The 21,554-nt window shown below is 44.1% G+C and overlaps 1 protein-coding gene across 1 annotated transcript in view; it reads left to right on the plus strand.

Annotated features, from left to right (window-relative positions):
• Nucleotides 1-609: 609 nt before the first annotated feature.
• CUNH1orf21 (chromosome unknown C1orf21 homolog) overlaps nt 610-21,554 on the plus strand; it is a 64,188-nt gene continuing 43,243 nt past the window's right edge. The window contains exons 1-2 of the mRNA XM_027900512.1: nt 610-818; nt 18,703-18,797. Of these exons, the coding sequence (XP_027756313.1) occupies nt 725-818; nt 18,703-18,797 (189 nt within the window). The 5' untranslated portion in view covers nt 610-724. The remainder of the gene's footprint in view (nt 819-18,702; nt 18,798-21,554) is intronic.

Raw genomic sequence — 21,554 nt, forward strand, 5'->3', positions numbered from 1 at the left:
GCTGCCTTTTGGAGCGGTGGAGGTTTCATGGATTCAGCAGAGTTAGGAACACGTTTTAAAAAGATAATACAGCTGACTATCGCCTCTCACATCTATGAACAGAAGGTCTTTAATTGATGTAGGAGGGGTTATTTTGTCTGAACGCTTGCAGTTAGCAGCTCTTAATCAGTTAAATGCTTTGTAAGAAATCTGGCTTGATGGTTCAGTTGGTGAAAAGAACAGGAGGAGCAGATATTGATGGTTTCTTATCTTCTCTTCCCCAAAACCTCTGCGTTCTGTGGGAATGGCTGGCTGGGTGAGAAATAGATCTCTGTGGGTTCCTTTCTTCAAGCCGTGGATTAAAGAACGGGGCTGGAAGAGACTGAAGAGTTCAACTACTGTGCTCCTGCTCCAAGGCAGGATTGATGTACCTTTATCACCAACTACCTGTCTTGTCATCTGCCTGTACCAGATGCTATTGAATAAGATTTTAGCGACGGAGGCCACCTGTGCTTTGTCCTCCTCCTCCTCCTCCTCTTTGCCAACCTCATTATTTATCTCCTTGAAGCTGCCTGTCTAGAGGTTACCTTTTTTGCCAATGTTTTTTCTCTCTCTTTTGCCGTCTTTCAGGTAGAAGCGACCCTTGACAGCCCGGCAGGGGAGGTGGATTATTTTGGCAGCGATGAGCGGGCGTCCCTAGAGATGCTCTGTGGTTCGGTGCAGCTGGAGCTGTCTGAATGAAGCGATGGGCTGTGCCTCCGCCAAGCATGTTTCTACTGTTCAAAACGAAGAGGAAACTCAGAAGGGGAAAAACTACCAGAACGGAGATGTGTTTGGTGGTAAGTGCGGCGGGGTTTCATCTTTCTCCCCGAGTCTGGAAGCGGAAAAATTAATATTTTAAGTGGTAACGTCACAAATCCCGGAATAGTTCAAAGGCAACGAGCTACAGGACCCCCTCACATATTTATTATATGTGTGTCTCTCTTAGATATTTGTCACTGGGTGCCAAAATGGTTGACTCATTTCCTAAAAATAAAAACCTTTTCAGTTAGAAAAATGATTCCTCACTGCTGTTGCCCTGTAAAGCAATGAAACATTAGTTCTGAAATCCTGTGGCAAAGAGGGTTGGGAGGTGCAATGAAACTAGAAACAGGGAGGGATTCAGTAGGATGAAAACATCTGCTTCACTGTGTGGGAAGACTGGTCTGATCCATATCTTGTGCACCAGGTAAAGTAACAGAAGATAAAATGCACACTCAGCCTCATGGTTCTTTTCACCCCAGATTCTGTTAATATATGCCAAGTGTTTTTTAGATAATGATGTAAATCATAGCACAGTTTTTTAAATGTTAGGAATTATTCAAAAGGCTGTTCAGAAATGGAACTTCTGCATCTGCCCTGATAGCTTATTCACAGCTGACTTAACTTTCAGATAGGTACCTTGTTACTGTTGTTCTTAAAATAGGTTCATTGGTACTGAATACACCAAACTTCTCTTCTCTGGTGGCTTTTCCAGCAATTGTTTGTGCAGTAGTGAGAATGACATGCCTAGCAGCAAATAACCTCTCCCTTTCATTCCAAAAGCAACGATATTTCACTCTTTCAGCCTTTCTGAGGGCTAGTTTGCTCTCACAGTGGATCCCAGAGTAAGAATGCCCAGAGGGGTAATCTGAAGAGAAAGCAGTTACTTAGCAAACTTCAGGACTGTTCAGTGCTCCTCCACTAACTGGAGGGTTTGGAACTGTGAATTCAGTGTATTCCTTTTATTTAAAACAGGCTTTAAGGGTTGCCATGAACAGAAAATTCTATCAGTTTCTCAAAGGTTTAGATTTTAGCTGATATTTGGTGGGGGAGCAGTTTTTGGTGCCTTAGCTTTCTGGTTGTTTTTTTTTTTTTTTTGTGTGTGGTGGTTGTTTAACCACATCCTGCAGGCCAAAGATCATAACTTTAACACAAGAAACTTAATGTAGCTTTTGGAGGCAGAGGATCAAGAAGATCGAAGCGATTTTAAAAGGCTCCCATTTACAGAGCTGGGCTGGTGTCAGCAGGATCATCATTTAGCTATTCTGGGGTCCATTTGAGGGCTGTTAATCCTCCCCTGTTCTACTGGCAGGAGTACTACCTGCTGTTAACCATTTCCTGGCTTGCTAAAGATCAGATTCCGTGACTGATCCTTTTTTAGTGAAGGGTTGGAGTCTGTGACTTCAACAGCTTGTTGAGTGGTAACCAGAGAAGTCACATTTTTCCCTTGCTGCTGGAAGACAGCTCCTGAGTGGGGAGTTGGCTGCATGAAGAAGTCGAGCTGGAGTGTACCTGGCTTTGCAGGTGATCTCATTCCACCCCCTGCCCTGGGCAGGGACACCTTCCACCAGCCCAGGGTGCTCCAAGCCCCGTCCAACCTGGCCTTGGACACTCCCAGGGATCCAGGGGCAGCCACAGCTCCTCTGGGCACCCTGTGCCAGTGGCCAAGAGCAGAGTATCTCTGCTGCCTGTAGGAATTGAAAATGAGCTGCAGGATGATTAGGCAGAGCAAGGACCAAGGTGAGCTGGCAGGGAAATAAGGAGCAAGGAGGGGATTAGAGATTAGTTTTTTTGGGGAGGAGGCAGCAGAGGAAAGGAAACGTGTCAGGTGGGGTTGGAAGGGGGCTGATGCAGCGACAGCATCAATAACATCCTGAGAATGTCGGTATGCAGAAGTAGCAGGTAGGAGCTGCGTGGCTGTAGCAGCCCAGGCTGCTCAGACGTTTCACAGGCAGAGGAAATCCTGAAGGACTTGGAATAGCCATGACAGAAATAAAGGAGAAGAGCACGGTGCTGGTGCTGACAGGATATTGCCCCGTGCTGAGGGACACAGCCGAGGGGAAAACAGTTCCTTCCTTCAGCAGCATCCCCACACCAGCTGCAGGCAGAAAGAGGCAATAGTAAGGGTTGTGCTTTCCAGTTAAACGGTGCTGGGGTATTTTAGTTTTCTCATCGGTACTTTTTTTGCTCGACTCCAGGTGTCACTTTGAATCTGGAGAGAATTTTCTGAGCTTCCCAGAGCGGTGCAGTTCTGCTTTGGCTCTTCCTCAGAGCCTCTAGATCTTTTTTTCCTCCTTTTCCCGGTGGGATTGTTTGAAGCCAAACCCATTGACTGTTTGAGAGGTCATTGCTTCTGTGAGGGTTTTGTTTAAACTTTCTAAAGCTGCTGCAGGTTACGATTGATCTCCAGTGCTTTATTTCTTCCCCAGCTTTTAACCTTTTTTTTTTTTTTGGTTGGGCAGTCACATTGAGCCAGGTGATCACTGTGAATTTGGTGCCTAAAACTGAGGAACCCACCATGCCACCCATGAATTCTGTAAGGACAGATTCCGGCTAACTGCAAAGAAAACATAAAAAATTTCCATCTTATCCCGAATTGTGGAAGTCATGCTGCATTTTGCTGTAATATATATTTAAATAATTGAGTTAGCAGGCCTATCAAAGGAGATGTTCTAGAGAAGATTGGATATAATATGATTACTATGTCTTGTTGGTCTCTAATGACTTTAAAATCCCTCTAATAAGGATAGTAATAATAAATCTTCATTTATTCCTCATTCCACTTCAAAGCTGATTTCCAGGGCAGTACATAAGAACTGGAATATGTAAATACCAGTGAAGAACAAAATGCCGTGATAGAGCCTTGAGCGTTGTTGATTGCAGCATATGTTTTAATAATGTAACCTCCCTTGTAGACTAATTTTATTTGTGTCTTTATAAAAAATCATGGGATGTTCATTTGGGGAGGAGATTGTTGACGTCATTCTTGCTGTAAGAAAGTAAGAGGTAATATGATTTGCAAAAAAAAAAAAAAAAAAAAAAAAAATTTTTAGGATGTGTTCATTAATCCAGATGTTTCCATGGAGCTCTTGGCTGCTTTGCAAAAGGGAGAGCAAACGTGGCATGTAAGAATCTTTTGACAAAGTGGGAATATCTGGATAGGATTTCTGTTATTAAGAGCAGCTCCAGCTGCTAAACCAGTCTAAATAAAGCTGAATGCAAAGCACAATAGTTTATAAACCAGTTTATCTCAGAGCAGCTGGGAGAGGGCTGGGAAAGGAAATCTTTTTCATTGGGATATTGTATAATGAGATTGAAAAACCCATTGATGCACAAGGCCAGGTTGGACAGGGCTTGGAGAAACCTGGTTAATGGAAGGTGTCCCTGCCCATGGACAGTGGGATGAGATGAGTTTTTAAGGTCCCTTCCAACCCAAACCATGCAGTGATTCTGTGATAACATCTGATTGCTTCACAAGCTCGAGGGTAGTTTTTCTTTCCTGGTTTTCTCAGGTTGATGTTTGCTTTGTTCTTGTGTGTTTTATAGGTTTGTCTCACTTCTGCTAATCCCCACCTTGTGGCAGCCAGTTCCTTTCCTTCCTGTCTCATCCATGTGGGCATCTCAGTCCACTGTCAAAGGCAGCAGAGCTCTGACTTAGTTTGCAGTAAATGCAAAAAGATGCTGAAATAATTGAAACCTTTAAAACATACCCAGTATATGCAGGAATAGAATAGCAAGGGGAATTTGGGACTGTGATTTACCTCTCCTAAATATGCATGGTCACCTCCAAAACTATTATGCCCAAACCTATGTAGGGTTTAGTCTGTTCTGAGGGATCTTTCCTTAATAGACAGACCTAGAATTATCATCTTACTGAAGAGTTCAGTCTCAGGATGTTGCTCAGGGCACTTCAAAATATCTGTAGGCTTGGCAAGACTGTTCAGATGTCCTTAATTAATACGAGGCAACTTCCTGAACCTGCCTCGTTCCTGTGCACAAAAATTCCGGAGATCCATTCGAAGTTGGGAAGTTTTCAGATAAACCTCGCAGTGAGAAAAACATCTTAAAAAAAGTGTTTTCCTCGAATAACCCCCCTTCCTGTTGTTGGACCATTATAACGCTGCTCCCTCAACAGTCAGGAAAAAAAAAAAAAGCTAAAATTGAAACTGGAAAGCTGTAGCTCAGGGAATACAACTCGTGCCGTGATCAGAAGAGCTTGCTGCGCCAGGCTGCCCACAAAAACACACACACAGCTCCCTTTGCCTGGCAGCCTTTATTTTATTGACTCTGTTGGTCAGCTGATTAGCACTCAGATGCTAATTGCCCCAGCTCATTCCACTGTCCTGATGTGCCTCTGCAATGTCAGCTCTTAACTCCTTTCGGGACAGATGCATAAGGGGAGCAGCACCGTGCAGTGTCCTAATTCCATACTGGATATTTTGAGATTATAACCTTTTTTAAAGACATTTCAATCACAAATGAATACTTCTGGTACAACCTCAGCATTTGTTCTTAGATTTCTGAGGAAGTGAGGGACATGTAGGCACCCACTCTCTAAAAACCCAGCCTCGGGGGTGCAACACCAACTATCACAGTGAGTTTCAAAGGAGAAGATTTGCCTTTCCTGAATACAAACTCTGGCTGAGCTCCTTAAAGGGAAGGTTTCGTGCTGTTCGTGGTTTCAGCAGCTCATGTTATGAAGCAGATCTTGCTGCAGTGTTTGAAAGCTGAAGCACAGCAGATGAGCGAGCGCATTGCAACGTGGGGTTGAAGTGCGTGAGCATCTTCCAGAATTGTGCTGGACTCTGGGCTTTTTTAACTGACAGAGGACATGTTTTAATTAGATATCAGGAAGAAATTCTTCCCTGTGAGGGTGGGCAGGCCCTGGCACAGGTTGCCCAGAGAAGCTGTGGCTGCCCCTGGATCCCTGGAAGTGTCCCAGGCCAGGTTGGATGGGGCTTGGAGCAACCTGGGCTGGTGGAAGGTGTCCCTGCCCAGGGCAGGAGTGTTGGAACTGAGTGGTCTTTAAGGTCCCTCCAAACCCAAACCATTCTGTGATTCTCTCTTTCTGTGCTTTTTTGAACAGTTTGTTGATAGCCTTCTCCTTATCTAAGTAAACGTGGGTCAGTCCTAAGCATGCGTTTCAGGAAGTGAGAGAGAAGAATAGAACCAAACCCTACTTTGGTGCTGTGTTCATAAAAAAATCACATGTGCTATCTAGGTTTATGAGGTATTTGTGTAACTCTGAGAACACTCTTGGTGAGTCAATAATTTACTATTTTATTACCATACAGAAGCAACAGAGTTCAAAAAAAAAAAAAAATCAAAACAAACCCAAACCCCACCCACCCTCAGGTTTTGTGTGTTTATGATCAGTGTATGCAAAGAGTTTTCTGAGTCAGCTAAACCTGTGTTTTCACCTTTTGTGCGTGGAAGTGGCTCATCTTTTGTAGCCCTTGGAAAAGGTGCTGCTTTTGCAGAAGAAAGGAGGAAGCTGCTCTGAACTACACGTTTGCTCTGAGCAAAACAAGCTCTTCCCCTTACTCCAGCCAGGAAATATATAGAGGGGCATATAAAGGACACAGAAAGAGCAGCCCCACTCGTGGCAACGAAGCAGGTCCAGGGTCCATCCAGGGAGTGCAGTGAGGGACCAAGGCTGGAGATAGGGAGAGAAGAGATGGGACAGAATTAATCTGTCCATTAATTGTGGCCTGTATGTAGTGATGGTGATTGAACTAGCTTTCCCTTCCCCTACTCCTTTTCCTTTTTATTTTTTTCTTTTCCCTTGCAAGTGGAGAAACACTGATCAGATGGTCCCTAGGGGAGAGATCCAAGCCCACGGAAAGGTTCCTGTAAGCTGCAAGAAGACACCTTGCCACTTTTAATGGGATTGGTTTTCCAGTTTCCCTGATCCAGCAGGAAAGAAAACCAGTTCAGAAGTGATGGGAGAGTAGCTTTTTAGGATACCTGGGTGCTGGAAACATACTTAGTTGTAAACTGTACTTAGGGCAGTAAAACAACAGTGGTAGAAGACATTCCTTGATGCATATTTGGATGCATTTTTTCCTTTGGAAAAAAAACCCAGAAAGACCCCAAATGAGACGACTTTCCCAAATGGATGGCAGACCTTTGCCACAGAAAGGTTTGCTGAGGTTTTCCTACCTGAGAGAGAGTTGTACTTTAAGCAGAGCATGTGTCCATAAATCAGGTAGACAGCCCTCAGACTCTGTAGTTACCTTCTTCTGGTGGTTAATCTTCTTGCAGTGTGTTTACAAACCCTTGTCACGGTGTTAGATGAGGGAATTATTCTGCAGTCCTTCTCCTTTGTGTGGAGGAAGTGTTTTTTTTTGGTTTTTTTTTTTTTTTTTTCAGATCTTTAATGTCCTATCTGGGTTTCCAGGCTGGGTTTGGGGTGATTGATACGCACACGCTCCAACTCATCACCCTCAGTGGGGATTTACAGTCTAAAAAGAGGAGGTGAGCCAAGGTGGAGAAACAGTTGTTATCCCCCAGTTTGGGAGCAGAAATGAATCCCAGGAGGGTCATACCTTCCTTGCTGCTTGCTTTCATGTGAGCTTTCACCTTTTGCAGTCTGCCTGCTGGTGTCTGAGCACCCGAAGGGGTTGGACTTGTGGCTCTGAGGGCACCCCTGAGTCTCTGCAAGCAACTGATATGTGAACAGAGTTAATAATGTGCTGTTATTCTTGGGAGTAACCTTTCCTACAAGCTTAGCTTGATGGGGAGAGTAAAGTCTGAGCTAAACACAAATAAAGTGCACGGGGTGTGCATTTCACAATTGCATTAGTGGGCTATAAATAGGGCCATACATCTGCCTTTGGGGCTGGCTAGAAAGGAGCCAGGATGTATTTTCTGGCAGCCTTGGTGCTTAAGGAAATCCGTTTGTTTTATGGTACAGACACACTTAGTTTTTGCTTAAAAATCCTCGGTGTTCTCTGCCTACCCGTAGGTGTAAAAGAGGAAAAATCGTGGTAAAAATGCCACAGACTTTCAATTATCGCAGTGTTTTTGACATTTTCCGGGTGTTTTATTACTGGGCCACAAAGTTGAAAAAAACCCAGCAGAAATCCAAAGCCAGAAACCTGAAATTTGTCCAGGAAAACCTCACTCTGGGGGGACAATTCCTCCAATTCCCCAGGTAAGCCCTGTGTGGCTGCACGGGTGTGTATTCATTTTGGCAACGTAAGGCTGTAATTTTATGGTAGGAGTATCTACTGGAATAAATACCTGCTAAATACAAGGGAAAGGGGCATGACCAATAAGTATTTGTGTCCCTTCACATACGCAGCCAGAGGTGCCTTTACAGGTTAGAAGCAGCAAACATAGAAGGCGTTTTTCCATTAGATAATTCTCCAAAACACTGTGCCATGGTGGGTATTTTAAATAAATCTTACAGCCAAGAGTCATGTTGACCCTGGTCAGAGGCCCAAGATTGCTGATGCTCTCTGTCTTGAGCGAGAACCAGAAAAAAATTGTAAAAACTGGGGGAAAATTGGAAATGTGAAGATTTCTCTGCCTCATGGACTTGTAAAAAACAAAGCCTGGCTTCTGCTGAGAGGGTGTAATCATGCCCTGCCATGTGCCTCTTCTTCTTACCTGTATGAGGGGGGATTCTGGCAGAAAGGATTGGGTTTAGGGTGCTTTTAAATAATATATTTCCTTTTTGCTCTTGTAACAGGAGCGCTGCAAGGGTCTGCTCAGGTGACAGAGGTGCAGAGCACTCCGTGTGCTGTGGTGCTGGGGAGGAGCACCAAGTCACCTTTTTTTCAGGATTTATGGTTTCAGGAATGACCTTGTTCTACTCAATGGGGAAAAGAGGGGGATAAAATTTCTTTCTTTTTTTTTTTTTTTTTTGTGTGTGTTTGTTTGTTTGTTTTGTTTTGTTTTTTGTTATGGAAGTCTTCTAAATTGTGTTAATGGTTCTGTTTATTATCATTACCTGAGTTTTATCCCCTGTATTTTGTTGTCAAGGGGTCACGGCCCCAAGGCTGCCAGAGCCCAGGGAGCCTTTGGACAACACTGTCAGGTACAGGGTGGGATTGTTGGGGTGTCTGTGCAGGGCCAGGAGTTGGACTGGATGATCCTGATGGGTCCCTTCCAACTCAGCATATTCCATAGTCCAGGAGTTCCTTAGGGTGTTGCCATCCCTGCCTCAACAAAATACCTCTGTGGGTGGCACATGTTGGCTTTTTTGGGATTCAGGTAAAGCTTCTGCAGAACATGGGTGCTGCTGAGGGAGGTAGGCATTTCCAGAGATGATAAATTAACTCTGGGCATTGTAACCACAGTGAAATATTAATCTTCCCGACAGGTTAATTTTGGGAGCTGTTCAGATGGTCTGTGAGGAAAGTAATGTAATTAACTTTTGGTATCTTTTGCATCTGGAAATATGTGCTGTATTTTTATAAATCAAGTTTTCATTAGGTCCTCCCCTCCCCTCCTGGTTTAAAGGAATGCAGGCAGTGAGGAGACGTTTGTGCTCATCATGGATCTGCAGTACGTTGCTGCTCCTGGATAATTACTGTCCCTTTCGTAATGGAATTAATAAAAATGAAATAGCTGTTGATTTACAAATATTCTTTGAGGTACATGAGCAGTGAAAATTTGATAGGCTAATAGAAGAAAGCCACTATGCCAGAAAGGATATAAAAATCCATTTCAAGTCCTCCCTTGCAGGGCAGCAATCTCATTTAATAGTTGACTGATTGAGAATGGCATTGCTTGTTAAGTAAAGAGGAATCGGCTTTTTTTTATTGACAAGGAAACTGAAGACCCCTCATCCTGTATGTGCAGTAATAGGATGTGTGTAATTTTGAGGGTGTGGAGCAGTAATGACTTATTTTCCAGGGAACTCTTGGGGTGGCTCAGTGTGGGACGGGTTTTTGGTGCCTGGAGCAATTGTTGGGTACATTAGTGGGGCCCTAAAGGAGCAGGACCTCCAGTGCTGCACGAGGGGTGCTCAGGGGAATGCTCAATTAGGGTTTTTTTTGTGGAATCTGAATAGTCCCTGACAGGTTCAGTGCTAAAATGATAACTGTTCTGCAGTGGAGTACAGAGATGGACGCTGGCTGGGGCAGCAGAGACCCAGAGTTTCATTATGACACTGAAAAATCTGAAAAGAGTTAAATATTTTGCGCTTGGTGGGGTTTTTTAACTTTCCAAGGGACAGTTTAAAAACAGAGCAGTGAGGTGGAGTTGAAGTGGCCTTTCCAACCTGGCCATGCTGTGCTGTGTTCAAGGTGCAGGGAGGCCCTCCCTGGTCCCCCGTCATGGTGGGGGAATGTTGGGGCATCCTAAATCCAGAAACCTACCTGGTGGCTTCATATGAACAGCAGTATTTTAAAGGGACAGACCCTTTGTTTTCCTCCTGACTGTTCCTTTAATTAATCTCTCTGCTGCTTGTTTCCTCTCCTGCTTTCATTTCTCAATTTGATCTTTTTAGTGGGCTAGATAATTGCATTTACTGAGTATCCTTCCTGCCAAGCATCGTGGCTGTAATCTCCTCCACCTGAGAAATGGTTTCCTTTGAACAACCTGGCGTCTGCCTCAAAGTTATGTGTTAATTAAATAATAAAAAAAAAAGGTAAAAAAAAAGGTAAAAAAAAGTGTGTCTGTATGTATAAACACATACATATATATGTGAACTGTAGAGTTGCAGCAAGCAAAAGTCTGTGTAGCTGAAAGATAGTTATGAATGCACACCCACCAGCACTGTTTTTTTGGCTTTGTAATTGCAGAGGAGTGCACAAAAGTCTTTAATTATATGATCACATGGCTGTTTTTTTTTTTTTATACCATCTTATATGTGCTGCTTCCTCAGATCTTAAATACAAAGACGGTGCAAGCCAGGCAGAAATTGCGTGTTTAGCGGTAACTGGATTTTAAGGATGTCCAGGCCTCATTTTTAAGTCTTTTTCTGAGATAATGAAATGGCCTCTGAGGTTGTGGTACGTTCCCTGCACTTGAAGCAGCTGCTGGCAGCGTGTCCTGGCCAGAGGGGTTCGCTGGGGGTGTTGGCCAGGGGGTCCCTGATCTTGTCAGGATCTGTGATTCCTCTCATTCATGCATCTTTCCATACTTTTCATGAAGTATGTAACCCTGAGGAGCATGGAAGGAAGTCTGAGCCAGAGCAGGAAAAATCTTAGGTGGTCTCCTGACTGGGAAACTCTCTTCCCTCCCTGGTCTGCAGACCTGTGTGCATATGAAGCAGAAATCTTTATGGGAAAAAAAATAATTTCCACAAAACAACTCTGGCTTGCACATCAGTGTGTATGTTATAAAGTCATAGAGTGGCCCGGGTTGAAAGTGACCTTAAACAGCATCCAGTGCCACCCCCTGCCATGGGCAGGGACACCTTCCACTACCCCAGGCTGCTCCAAGCCCCGTCCAACCTGGCCTTGGACACTCCCAGGGATCCAGGGGCAGCCACAGCTTCTCTGGGCAGCCTGTGCCGGGGCCTGCCCACCCTCCCAGGGAAGGATTCCTTCCCAATATCCCATCTAACCCTGCCCTGTGGCAGTGGGAAGCCATTCCCCTTGTCCTGTCAGTCCATGTTCTTGCAAAAGGTCTCTTTCCATCTTTCCTGTAAGTTCCCTTCAGGTCCTGGAAGGCCACAGTCAGAGCCTTCTCTTCTCCAGCCTGAACCATCCCTGCTCTCCCAGCCTTTCCTGGGAGCAGCAGAGCTGCTCCAGCCCTCTGATCATCTTGGTGCCTCCCCTGGACTCTCTCCATCAGCTCCATGTGCTGTGCTGGGACCCCAGAGATGGAGGCAGCCCTGCAGGAGGGGTCTCACCTGAGAGGACCAGAGGGGCAGAATCACCTCCCTCAGTGTGCTGGTGATGCTTCTTTCTATTTATGTGTTGGTTTGGTTTTCCCTGCCGAAGTTCTCCTCCGACCTACCTGCCCCTGAGGTAGACACAGCAGTGATGCCCCTGGTGCCAGGTTAGTTAACACAAGCCTTTGTGCTTAATGTGATAGAAAATTGATGTGCAACTCTGGTTTTCACACTTTTTGCACTGTGTGACAGTCAAAAATGTAGAGTAGCCTTGGGAACTTTTTGGTCAAGAAGAAACCAAGTAGAAGAAGGAACCAAGTAATGACCTCCTTGATTGGGCTGCACATCTCCTGATGTGTCAGTCGATGTTCAGTGGTGTGTCTCTGCCAGGGAGCTAAATTATGGCTTCGTGATTTGGGCCTGCAAAGGGGTAGTTTGATGAAGTAGAAGGGAATTTGCTGCAATTTCTCAGGTAGGCATCACCCTTGAGGGAGTTAATGTTTCATGAGGAGCTGGACGTGCCGTGGGACTGCTTGATAGCTTAGAAGAGAGTTCTCCCTGCCTTGCCAAGCTTTAGGACAAGTAGTCCTTCCAGTTCTGCAGAAATCCTGCGTGTAGGGTCTGATTTTTGTTACACTGAATGTCTCGATCTCTTTTTCTCCTCCCCAAAAAATAACCCTAGCAGTCACATCTGCCTTGTGCAGAAGCAGTGGTTGGTGTTCCTTGGGCACACCTTAGGATTGTGTAGGAAGAAGAAAAAAAAATACGTCTTGAGGGTGGTCTTTCCAGATGTGCTGCCGTCTGTGTAGCCTGTTGATTTTTAAAGAGTTTTTTCTGTCAGGTGATTCATATTTTGTTGGCAGGATCGGTGTGTTGTCCGTGCACCTATTCTCTGTTTAATGTCCAGTGGTGTCCAGTGCCTCAGCTCCCAGCAATGACTGTGTTTTCAGATTGGATTAAGGCAAGATAACTTGACTTGGGAAATCTGAACGAGCATTTTCAGCTAATCCTTCGAGAAAAATGGGTTGGCTTATTCCCTAAGCTGTTTTTATTATTCTGTTCATGGTTGTGAAAACAGTGTGTGATCACTGGGATCTAGGATTGCCCGTGAACTGGTAGCTTTGGGGTTGGTGACAGAGGAAGACAATGGGCTTCTCTCCCAGTGCTGGTTGATCTCCGCTGAAATTTCACTCCCAACCCACATCCAGTGGATTGGAAACCCACCCCCACAGCTGTGAATCCCCGCGTTTGAGTCAGAATCGAAACATCCATGTAGGATCCAATGAACATGGAAGTGCTGCTCTCTTTGAGTGCTCGAAGCTGCAGCTAAGAAGATAACTGGGTATTCTCCTTTTCTTAGTGTTTAGTTCGAGAAACATTAATTTACAGGGTTTTTGCAATTACTTTCTCTAACTGTTGACTTTTCTGGGGATTTTTGGTGTAGCTTGTGCCGGTATCTGTGCAGCTGATACACACATACAGTAACAGTTCTGGGATAAACTGAGCAGCTCATCTCACCCCTCCGGTGCTCCAAACAGGGTGCACTTTAACAGGGGATGGGAACTGCAGCCACCCAAGCAGTCTTAGTTCTGCTCCTTCACTTTCCCTGTGGTTAAAGAGTTTATTTTCCTTCCCTGGGAGGGTGGGCAGGCCCTGGCACAGGTTTGCCCAGAGAAGCTGTGGCTGCCCCTGGATCCCTGGGAGTGTCCAAGGCCAGGTTGGAGCACCCTGGCCTGGTGGAAGGTGTCCCTGCCCATGGCAGGGGGTGGAATGAGAGGAGCTTTCAGGTCCCTTCCCACCCGAACCATTTTGTGATTTTACGATGTTTGGAATGTTTGATGCTCAGCATCCCAGTGGCTCACCTGCTGCTACATGTTTCAGTTGAATTGCATCAAAATGCCTTACGTTTTTTAACAAACATTTTTAGAGAAAGAGCAGCTCAGTCCTTTATCTAAATATAGCTGTCAGCTTCCAAGCCTTTGGGAGAGGAGAGGAGAGGAGAGCACGTGAAGCTTTGATCCGTGGCACTCACAGCAGTGGGAGTACTTTCTGCACCTGGCAGAAATAAGTATGGTACAGAGGAAGCTGTTAGACAGAAAGTTCGTATTTCACAGAACAGAAATGTGTCTTATTATGCATAAAGGATAAATCTTGGCATGTCCTGTGACAGGAAGACAAGAGTGACTAAGGGAAGATAGGAAGCACAGGAAAATGAAGGTGTGTCTCGAAACTTTCTTCTCGGCGTTGTGACTGAAGTACCACTTTTACCTCCTGCCTGACACTTGATACCTCCCTAAAAATAGAGAAGAGAGGCTCACCCCTCATCCCTCTTGATGACAGCAGAGCCAAATCTGTTCGTCCTTAGGTGTCTGAAAGGGGAATGCAGTGTAAATCAACATTTTGTTTATTTATTTATTTAAAGGCTAGGTGTTTTTATGAAAGGTCTCTCCGAGCCTGACAGTGAGTTCAGACATATTTGATGAAGTTATGCTTTTTTTCCAGGTGGCCTTTTCTTTTTTTTTTTCTCAGTCTGAGCCAGAATTAGTGTTGTTACTGATGTTTCTGTGGTGATGGCACTTACAGCCATGGCTGGAAGTGTTGTAGAAATTTTTCTCATAAGAACAACCATAGCTTCCCCCCTCTCCCCCCATCCAGTAATTGTTTCAATATTATAAGTTGATATGCTCATTTATCACTGCAATCATTATTAATGAGTGCTGGTTTTCTCTGTCACGTTGCCATGGCAATCGGGTGACACGTTTGAGTGGAATTATCTGTTTCCAGATGGAGATCTTCATTCATAAGATTTGCCTGCTGAGAATTTTTGCAGCATATTCAACTTCAGGATTCTTCCTCCCTTGCCTTTTCCCCAGAGTTTGGAGCTAGAGGCATTCCTGCTTTTATATCCTGGGATTTTGTGGCGGGTGTTATGCTCGCAGTGTTTCTGTCTTTCATTTGTGGTTCATTTATGTTGTTTTTCTTTTGATTTAATTGAGTTGCTTTAGGATTTGCTGTGCCAGTGCTGTAAACCCATTCCTCCCCCAATATGAGTTATTGGAAAGCTTCTCTTTTTATGTAATATAGCACACAATAGAAGACAGGACTTGATTTTTACTTTTACTCCTAAAAGGACCATAGAGATGTATTTCTCTTTATATATGACATACCACACTCTTGAGTTATAGAGTCATAATTCTGTCCTCATATTCACTACTTGATTTTTAGTTCTGTCCAAGAAATAAGCAAGGTGTTTCACTTTTTTTTTTTTTTTTTTTTAATATGTATAAAACTTTAAGGAAGAAGAGCAAGGTAAATATCCACAGAACTTTATATAATTTCCTTTATTCCAAGCTTCTTGCAGTTTTCAAGGTCTTGTTAACTGCCAGACATAATTAGGTCCTCCTAGAACTCAGTCAGCATTTCAGGATATCTCTGGGTTCATTTCTGATCACTCAGACCAAAATACCTCAAAGTGTTTCCTTATTTCCCGTAGTAGAAATCAGAAGGTAAAAATCAAAAGGTGATTTGTATCATCCTTTACTTCTCCAGGTCACTCTTACTTTATGGAGCAAAACCCAGTTAGCAGATTTTGCAGATACCTTAAGGAAAGGCAGTAAAGGCCTATTCATCCAACCTGTTCCTAAAAACAATTTTCATATTCACCTAAAGCCATTAATGGCCGTGACTTCAAGGTCTCTGCCTGTTGCTTAAACACCCATTCTCTTGAGCTTCCAGTTCTTTCATCCTGACAGCAACTTCAGAACAAGAACAATCTCTTAAATATTTCAGAATCTGTAGTTTCTGAACACCTTGTCTTATGCATGTCATATCTATAGAAGATAAATATGGTCTTCACCTAGTCAAAAAAAGTCTCTATATAGTTGTGTTCTCCCAATAATAACCTAATATAGCAAGACCCGTCTTCTGCAATTAATGATTTGAATTTAATTGCTGTATTAAGTGTATTTTAATAATGAATGTTGCCATCCCAGGAGATGGTCTTGGCCTTTAAGGCAGATCCTCCACTTCAGACTGTGTCACAGTTATATTGGTTTTTGAGATACAAATAGAGATTTCCTCCACTCAGACACGCACCGTGTGTTAGAGCCGTGACATTTGGATTAATTTTGTAAGAGGCTATTACAAGACTGATTCTGCTAAACATCTACAGAAGCAGGGGTCTTCTACTGTGACCTCCTGATTTTTTAAAATCTGTATCCATAGAATCACAGACTGGTTTGGGTTGGAAAGGACTTTAAAGGTCATCTTTTCCACCAGGGACACCTTCCACCAGCCCAGGGTGCTCCAAGCCCTGTCCAGCCTGGCCTTGGACACTTCCAGGGATCCAGGGGCAGCCACAGCTTCTCTGGGCAACCTGTGCCAGGGCCTGCCCACCCTCCCAGGGAAGAATTCCTTCCCAATATCCCATCTATCCCTACCCTCTGGCAGTGGGAAGCCATTCCCCTAAGGGGAAGGTGGATTTCTCCAGAGTAAGAGTTGCTGTTTGGTGTGGTGTGTTCAACTTGCCCCAAAAATGTAGTGAAAAATGACTGGTTTATTTTTGAAAACTTTCTTGCTGATGCATGAATTGAGCATGAATTACCCAGGTATCTGCACTCCTGCAGTTGGTGGGATGGAGGGAAGGGAAATGCCAACTGTGCTGCAGATAATATTCACGAGTTACTATATTCACAAGTTACTGTATTCACAAGTAAAGTATTGAAGTTTACTAACACTCTTGTGAAAATCACACAAGAAATCTTTGCAAAAGTTCTTTGCCACCGTTTTAGGGCTACTTGGTGCATCTGACAAACGATGCAGCGTTTGAAGGATCTGTGCCCATGTTCAACGTGAACTCAAAATTGCATTTTTTTGAGGGATCTTGTTGATGATGATCTCTAAAAACTCCCCAGCTGTATCCAAATTTCACATCTAAATCTGATTATACCGGTTATCAGTCATGGGCTCACCTGTGCCCTGGCTGACTTGCTGCAAGAGGTGATGTTTTCCAGGGAAGCATCCCTCACACACAGTCCCCACAGGGCTGCCGTGCAGTCGGTGTTCAAGCGCAATTAACCTCTTGGAATAAGCAGGAGACACGTTCCAGAGGTTATTTTTGCCGCTCAAAATCAGGACCTCCATCCATCCCTCGTTTTCCACCGGGCTGGGTGGGACGTGCCTCCCTCTTCCCAGTTACCGTGGATGAGCTGAGGGTTCTGCAAACTTCCCCTGTGCTATTTTCTCTTGCTTATCCGTTTCCCCCTCCCAATCCCTACGTGCCACACCGTGGGAGTTTTATGCCTTTTCTGCGTGTGGGTTTTATTGCCAATCCCAGCAGAGATCACTGGAGCTGGGAGCGAAATGGAAGTTGGATAATTGCAGTCAATCAAGTACTTCGAACTCCCAGCCTTTGTCGTGTTCAGCCCTTTTGGGTTTATGAATTGTCACCTCCAGACTGGCTAAATTTACACTGAAAAAAAAAAAAAAAAAAGAAAGAAGAAACAAAAAACCCAAACAAACCTCTCAGAGGTGTTGTTTACATTTACCCATCTAATAATATTGCCTGAAATTCTTCCATCTGTTTTTTGAGACTTTGCATCTGAGATGCTGCCATTTGATAAAACCACAGTTTTATTTAAACCCTATAATAAAAAAAACCCCCATACAGATACAGACTAAACCAAATGCAAAGCCATGTTGTACTTTTTAAAATGGGATTGTTTTTCAAACAGTCTTATTTTTACAAAAAGGCATTTTAAAAATAAACCTTACTTTTCAAAGTAAGGCTTATTTAACTTAGAGGTTCTGGGGTTCACAGTTTCCAGAAAACAGCTTTCCTTCTAAATAATGTTGATTGCTTTTTTAGCAGTGCAGTAATCCAGAAAAATCCATTTGTGTTCTGTTTTTCCCTCATCAAGTGAGAGAAATTGCTTGAAAACACACACAGAAATAGGAAATTTTATGTGGTTTCTTTTAATTTGCCAAGGTTTTGCCTTTCACTCCCAGTGTACTGTGTCTCATTTCACTCTGTATTAATATTTGCCACTTTTGTGGGATAAAGTTTCTCTTCTGCATCGTGTATCCTGGCTGGAGGAGTGTGGGTGCAAAACTCTGGGTGTTTTTTCCAATAGATTCATATGCTACGAAGAGAACCAAAGCAAAAAGAGGCTGGGAAAAGGCAGTGTTGGTTCTACAGGCACTGGATTCTCAGGCTGGAGAGAAGAATCACTTCTCCCAAATCCAATCTTGTCCTGCCAAAGAAAAAAAAAAAATCTCTTTATTGAAGCTTCCTGTGGGATAGACAATATTTCCATATGGAAGCTGGGAATTTATTATTTGAAGAGCTGAACTGCCAAGCTGATAAATACTAAGGGCAAAGCAAGAATCTTCCTTTTATGTCTTACTCATTTTCAGGCTGGATTTCTGTCTGGGTAATGTTCACGTGCAGGAAAAAATGGTTGCTGGGTGGGAAATGGGGAGAGGAAGATGGTTGGCATGGGGCCTTTTCTCCAGAAATAACTCCATGACTGTACACTGTGTTCTAAGGAAAAACAAAATTAAAAAAAGAAAAAAGAAAGCAAAAGCAGTGGGGTTTGGTGTGAGTTGTTTTTACCAGCTTTTAACTTAAATTTTCAGTAGCCTCCATCAGCTTTGCTTTTCAAAAGAGTCTTTTCTTTCAATGCAGGGAATATTTGTGAGCAGACTCCTCTCTGTAGTAACTGCTGTTTGCCCACTGAGAATAAAAATCCAGGGAGGATGCAGGAGCAAAGAACCTGTTTGCACTGAACATATTATAGAGAAAACCAGAGATCTGAGAGAGAGTACACACCAAACATCCCTGTTTCCTGGTGCCATGGCTGTACTAGACCAGAGAGCTGCTGAACAACTTCTGGAAACCAGAACTGAACATTCTTACTGAAGCTTCAGTCAGGAGAATCTCCCTTGGTATCAATCCCACTTAAGCCTTTGAAACTATATACGTGTAATTTCGAGTTGCTTTGCTTAACTAGGGTCTTTTCTAGTCAGCTGTTTTGGTTTTAGTTTGATTTCTGTCCCAGCTACTGACCTACACCGGTTCAAAAACATTTTTTTTCTTTTTTTTTTTTTTTTTTTTTTCCCTCGGTGCTCAGATGAGTATAGGATCAAACCAGTGGAAGAGGTCAAATACATGAAAAATGGGGGAGAAGATGATCAGAAAATAGCAGCCAGGAACCAAGAAAACTTGGTAAGGATCGAACTTATCGCTTATCTAATGACATATAATGTGGCTCTGCTTTTGTCCTGAAATGTGTGTAAATAAAGGAGCGACGCCCTCGCACCCCCCGGCTCGCGCGCGGCGACGGGATCTGCTCCAGGATTGTCCCAACTTCCCGGCAAAGCTCTCCCAGGAGGTGCAAAACGTGACGTTTTCCTGCTTGCCTTTCTGAATCGGGCTCTGCTTGCTCTTGGAGTGAGTGGTGCCACGGTCATACTCCCCTCCCCTCCTTTGCAGACCCGAACAGACGCTTTAGTTTGAAATGTGTGGGGTGGTAAACCAGCAAGGGCACTGCCATTAAGGAAACGACCTACTTGTGTAGGTATTACCTACTTATCTAGATAGTAAACCATTATTGCTGGTTTTCCCTGCTTTGAAATTCGCAGGGAAGGCAGTAAGGGTTGGAAGAAAACCAATATATTCATAACACAGCGGTCACAAAAATCATGGCCCTGATTTGAGCACTTTGCCAGCTCGTAGTTCCACTTACAGGAAGGCACTCACAGGTGAAGCCTTTGGACGACTTGAAATCAATAGGATGCTGTTGAAGCAGCTTAAAAATGACAGTTGAGTCACTTCTGGCATTTCTGAGAAGTCGTTTCTTCCCTTCTAAAGCTGGAGGAGCTTAGGTTTTGTGATTGGCTGGCTGGGGCTTTGCCCAGTTGAAATTTTCCAAGACATCCCACAGTTCTCACGGCTGGGTGCAAAATTTCACATCTGGTCCCACTCATTCACTGCAGCTTGGATGGTTGGTTTCCCCGCCCCCCCCCTACTCCATCAGTAGGACCAGAGGGGGGAAACATCATCATCAGCCTTCAGTGGAACCGTAACCATTATCACCAGCTGAGGATTTATTTCCCTTTGGCAGTAATTGTACAAAAAGCCACTGTTTGGGGTTTTTTTTTTTTTCTTTTCCTGGAGGTGTAAGTGATTTCCAGGCGATTGGATACTTCATATTCTCTCTTCTAGACCCACACACTTGTGTAACACGACTCCACGTGCATTCCTGCGAGGAACAGAGTTTATTTTGCTGTCCTGACCCCGTTGCTCAAGCAGTGGTTGAGCAGCAGGTGACACAGTTTCCTCCTCGGTCTCCAGGTTAGGTATTTGCCACCTGCAGTTTTGCATTGCTGATGCTCCAGAGGACAGTGCAACATCAGTTCGTAGCAGGATTTTGGGGTCTTTTATTTTTTTTTAGAGCCTCAGAAATTCTTTTTTTCCAGCAGCATCCCCGGTCCAGCTTTAGTAGGTGGGATACTCAGGGAAAGGTTCTTCCCCCAGAGGGTGGTTGGCACTGAACAGGCTCCCCAGGGCAGTGGGCACAGCCCCAAGGCTGCCAGAGCTCCAGGAGGGCTTGGACAACGCTCTGAGGGACAGGGGGGGATTGTTGGGGTGTCTGTGCAGGGCCAGGGGTTGGACTGGATGGTCTGTGTGGGTCCCTTCCAGCTCAGGATATTCTGGCTGGATTTTAGACTATCCTTCAGCTGCAGTTAAATTGGAGTATTTGCAGAAGGTAACGTGCCACTTGGAGGACAGCAAGAAAAGGTTCAGGAAAGCTCAAGCCCACTGGGGTGACAGAATGGCTGAAGTTGTATCCCAGACTAGCTCAAGATATTTTGCACTTTGGTCAGTTCCTGCTGTCTTGCAGCATCAAGTGCTAACCTGATGAAATTTAGGAAGAGCCATTTTTACAGCGCAGTGCTTGATACTTTATCATTGATGGGTCCTGTTTGATGGGAGCAGTGGGTTTGCTGGAAAATGGAACTTCATATGGATTTTGAGAGCTGGTATAGCTCTTCTCTCTCATGCTTATCAGAAGGAAAAATAAAAGACAATAACACAAGGAAGCCTTCAGTCAGAATGTATATACTTTAAAACAAAAACTGTCCTGCACACCAAAAAAGGCTTTATTTTCCTTTTCCTCATCTCACTATAAGGAGATTACCTTGTCTGTAATATATGCAGCTTTTTAATCCTGGGAATTGTCAAGTCCTCGTCACTCCTGGATTTTTTTCAAACGGGTTTCACTGTTCCAAGTTGTCCTCAGTAAACATGTTTTAGTTCAGGGCTTAGAGGATGGGTTAAGCTCCCCATCACTCAGGCTTTAATTTTCTTAACGGGTGAAAAGTTGGCAAGCGCTTACATAATCCCGGCTTCTCATCAGCCATTTCCAGGCAACAGAAATTTTAGGAACAAGGAAAGGCGGTGGGAGAATCGACCGGCCCTTGATTTCCCCTTTCCTTGTTCCTTAATCCCACATTTCTTTATTGTCACGGGGCTGCAAATTCGCATCCTTTGCAGAAACAACGGCCCAGATGAGATGTATGACCTCAGTGTCCTTACAGTCTGTGCCTGGGAACGGCTCTGCTGGGGGTTATCTTGTCCCCTGATAGCGGTGCTTGAATTATGTTATTCAGATTCCATTGAATTTTTTCCGATCCCGTTATCATCTCTGTTACTTTTTTTAAGGTATTTTGAAGTCTTGCTTAAAAAAAAAAAAAAAATTAAAAAAAATTTTCAGCTCAAGTGAAAATAAAAACCTCTCTCTCTCTAACACTTAGGGGCTCTTTGATGTGGTGCCATCTCTGCCTTTGGTGTTGCAATATTTCTGAGTCGAGGAGGAAAAAAAAAAAGGTCCCATAAGTAAGATATAGAGAATGGGAGGATGTGGCAGTCACCAGGGAAATTGTCACTTCATGCTGGGGTCCTGTGGTCAGAGCCCCAGGC

Source organism: Empidonax traillii, unplaced genomic scaffold, assembly GCF_003031625.1.
Source record: "Empidonax traillii isolate 1590-97213 ecotype Southwest subspecies unplaced genomic scaffold, ASM303162v1 scaffold734:size1267433, whole genome shotgun sequence".
In the NCBI taxonomy this organism is placed as follows: Eukaryota; Metazoa; Chordata; class Aves; order Passeriformes; family Tyrannidae; genus Empidonax; species Empidonax traillii.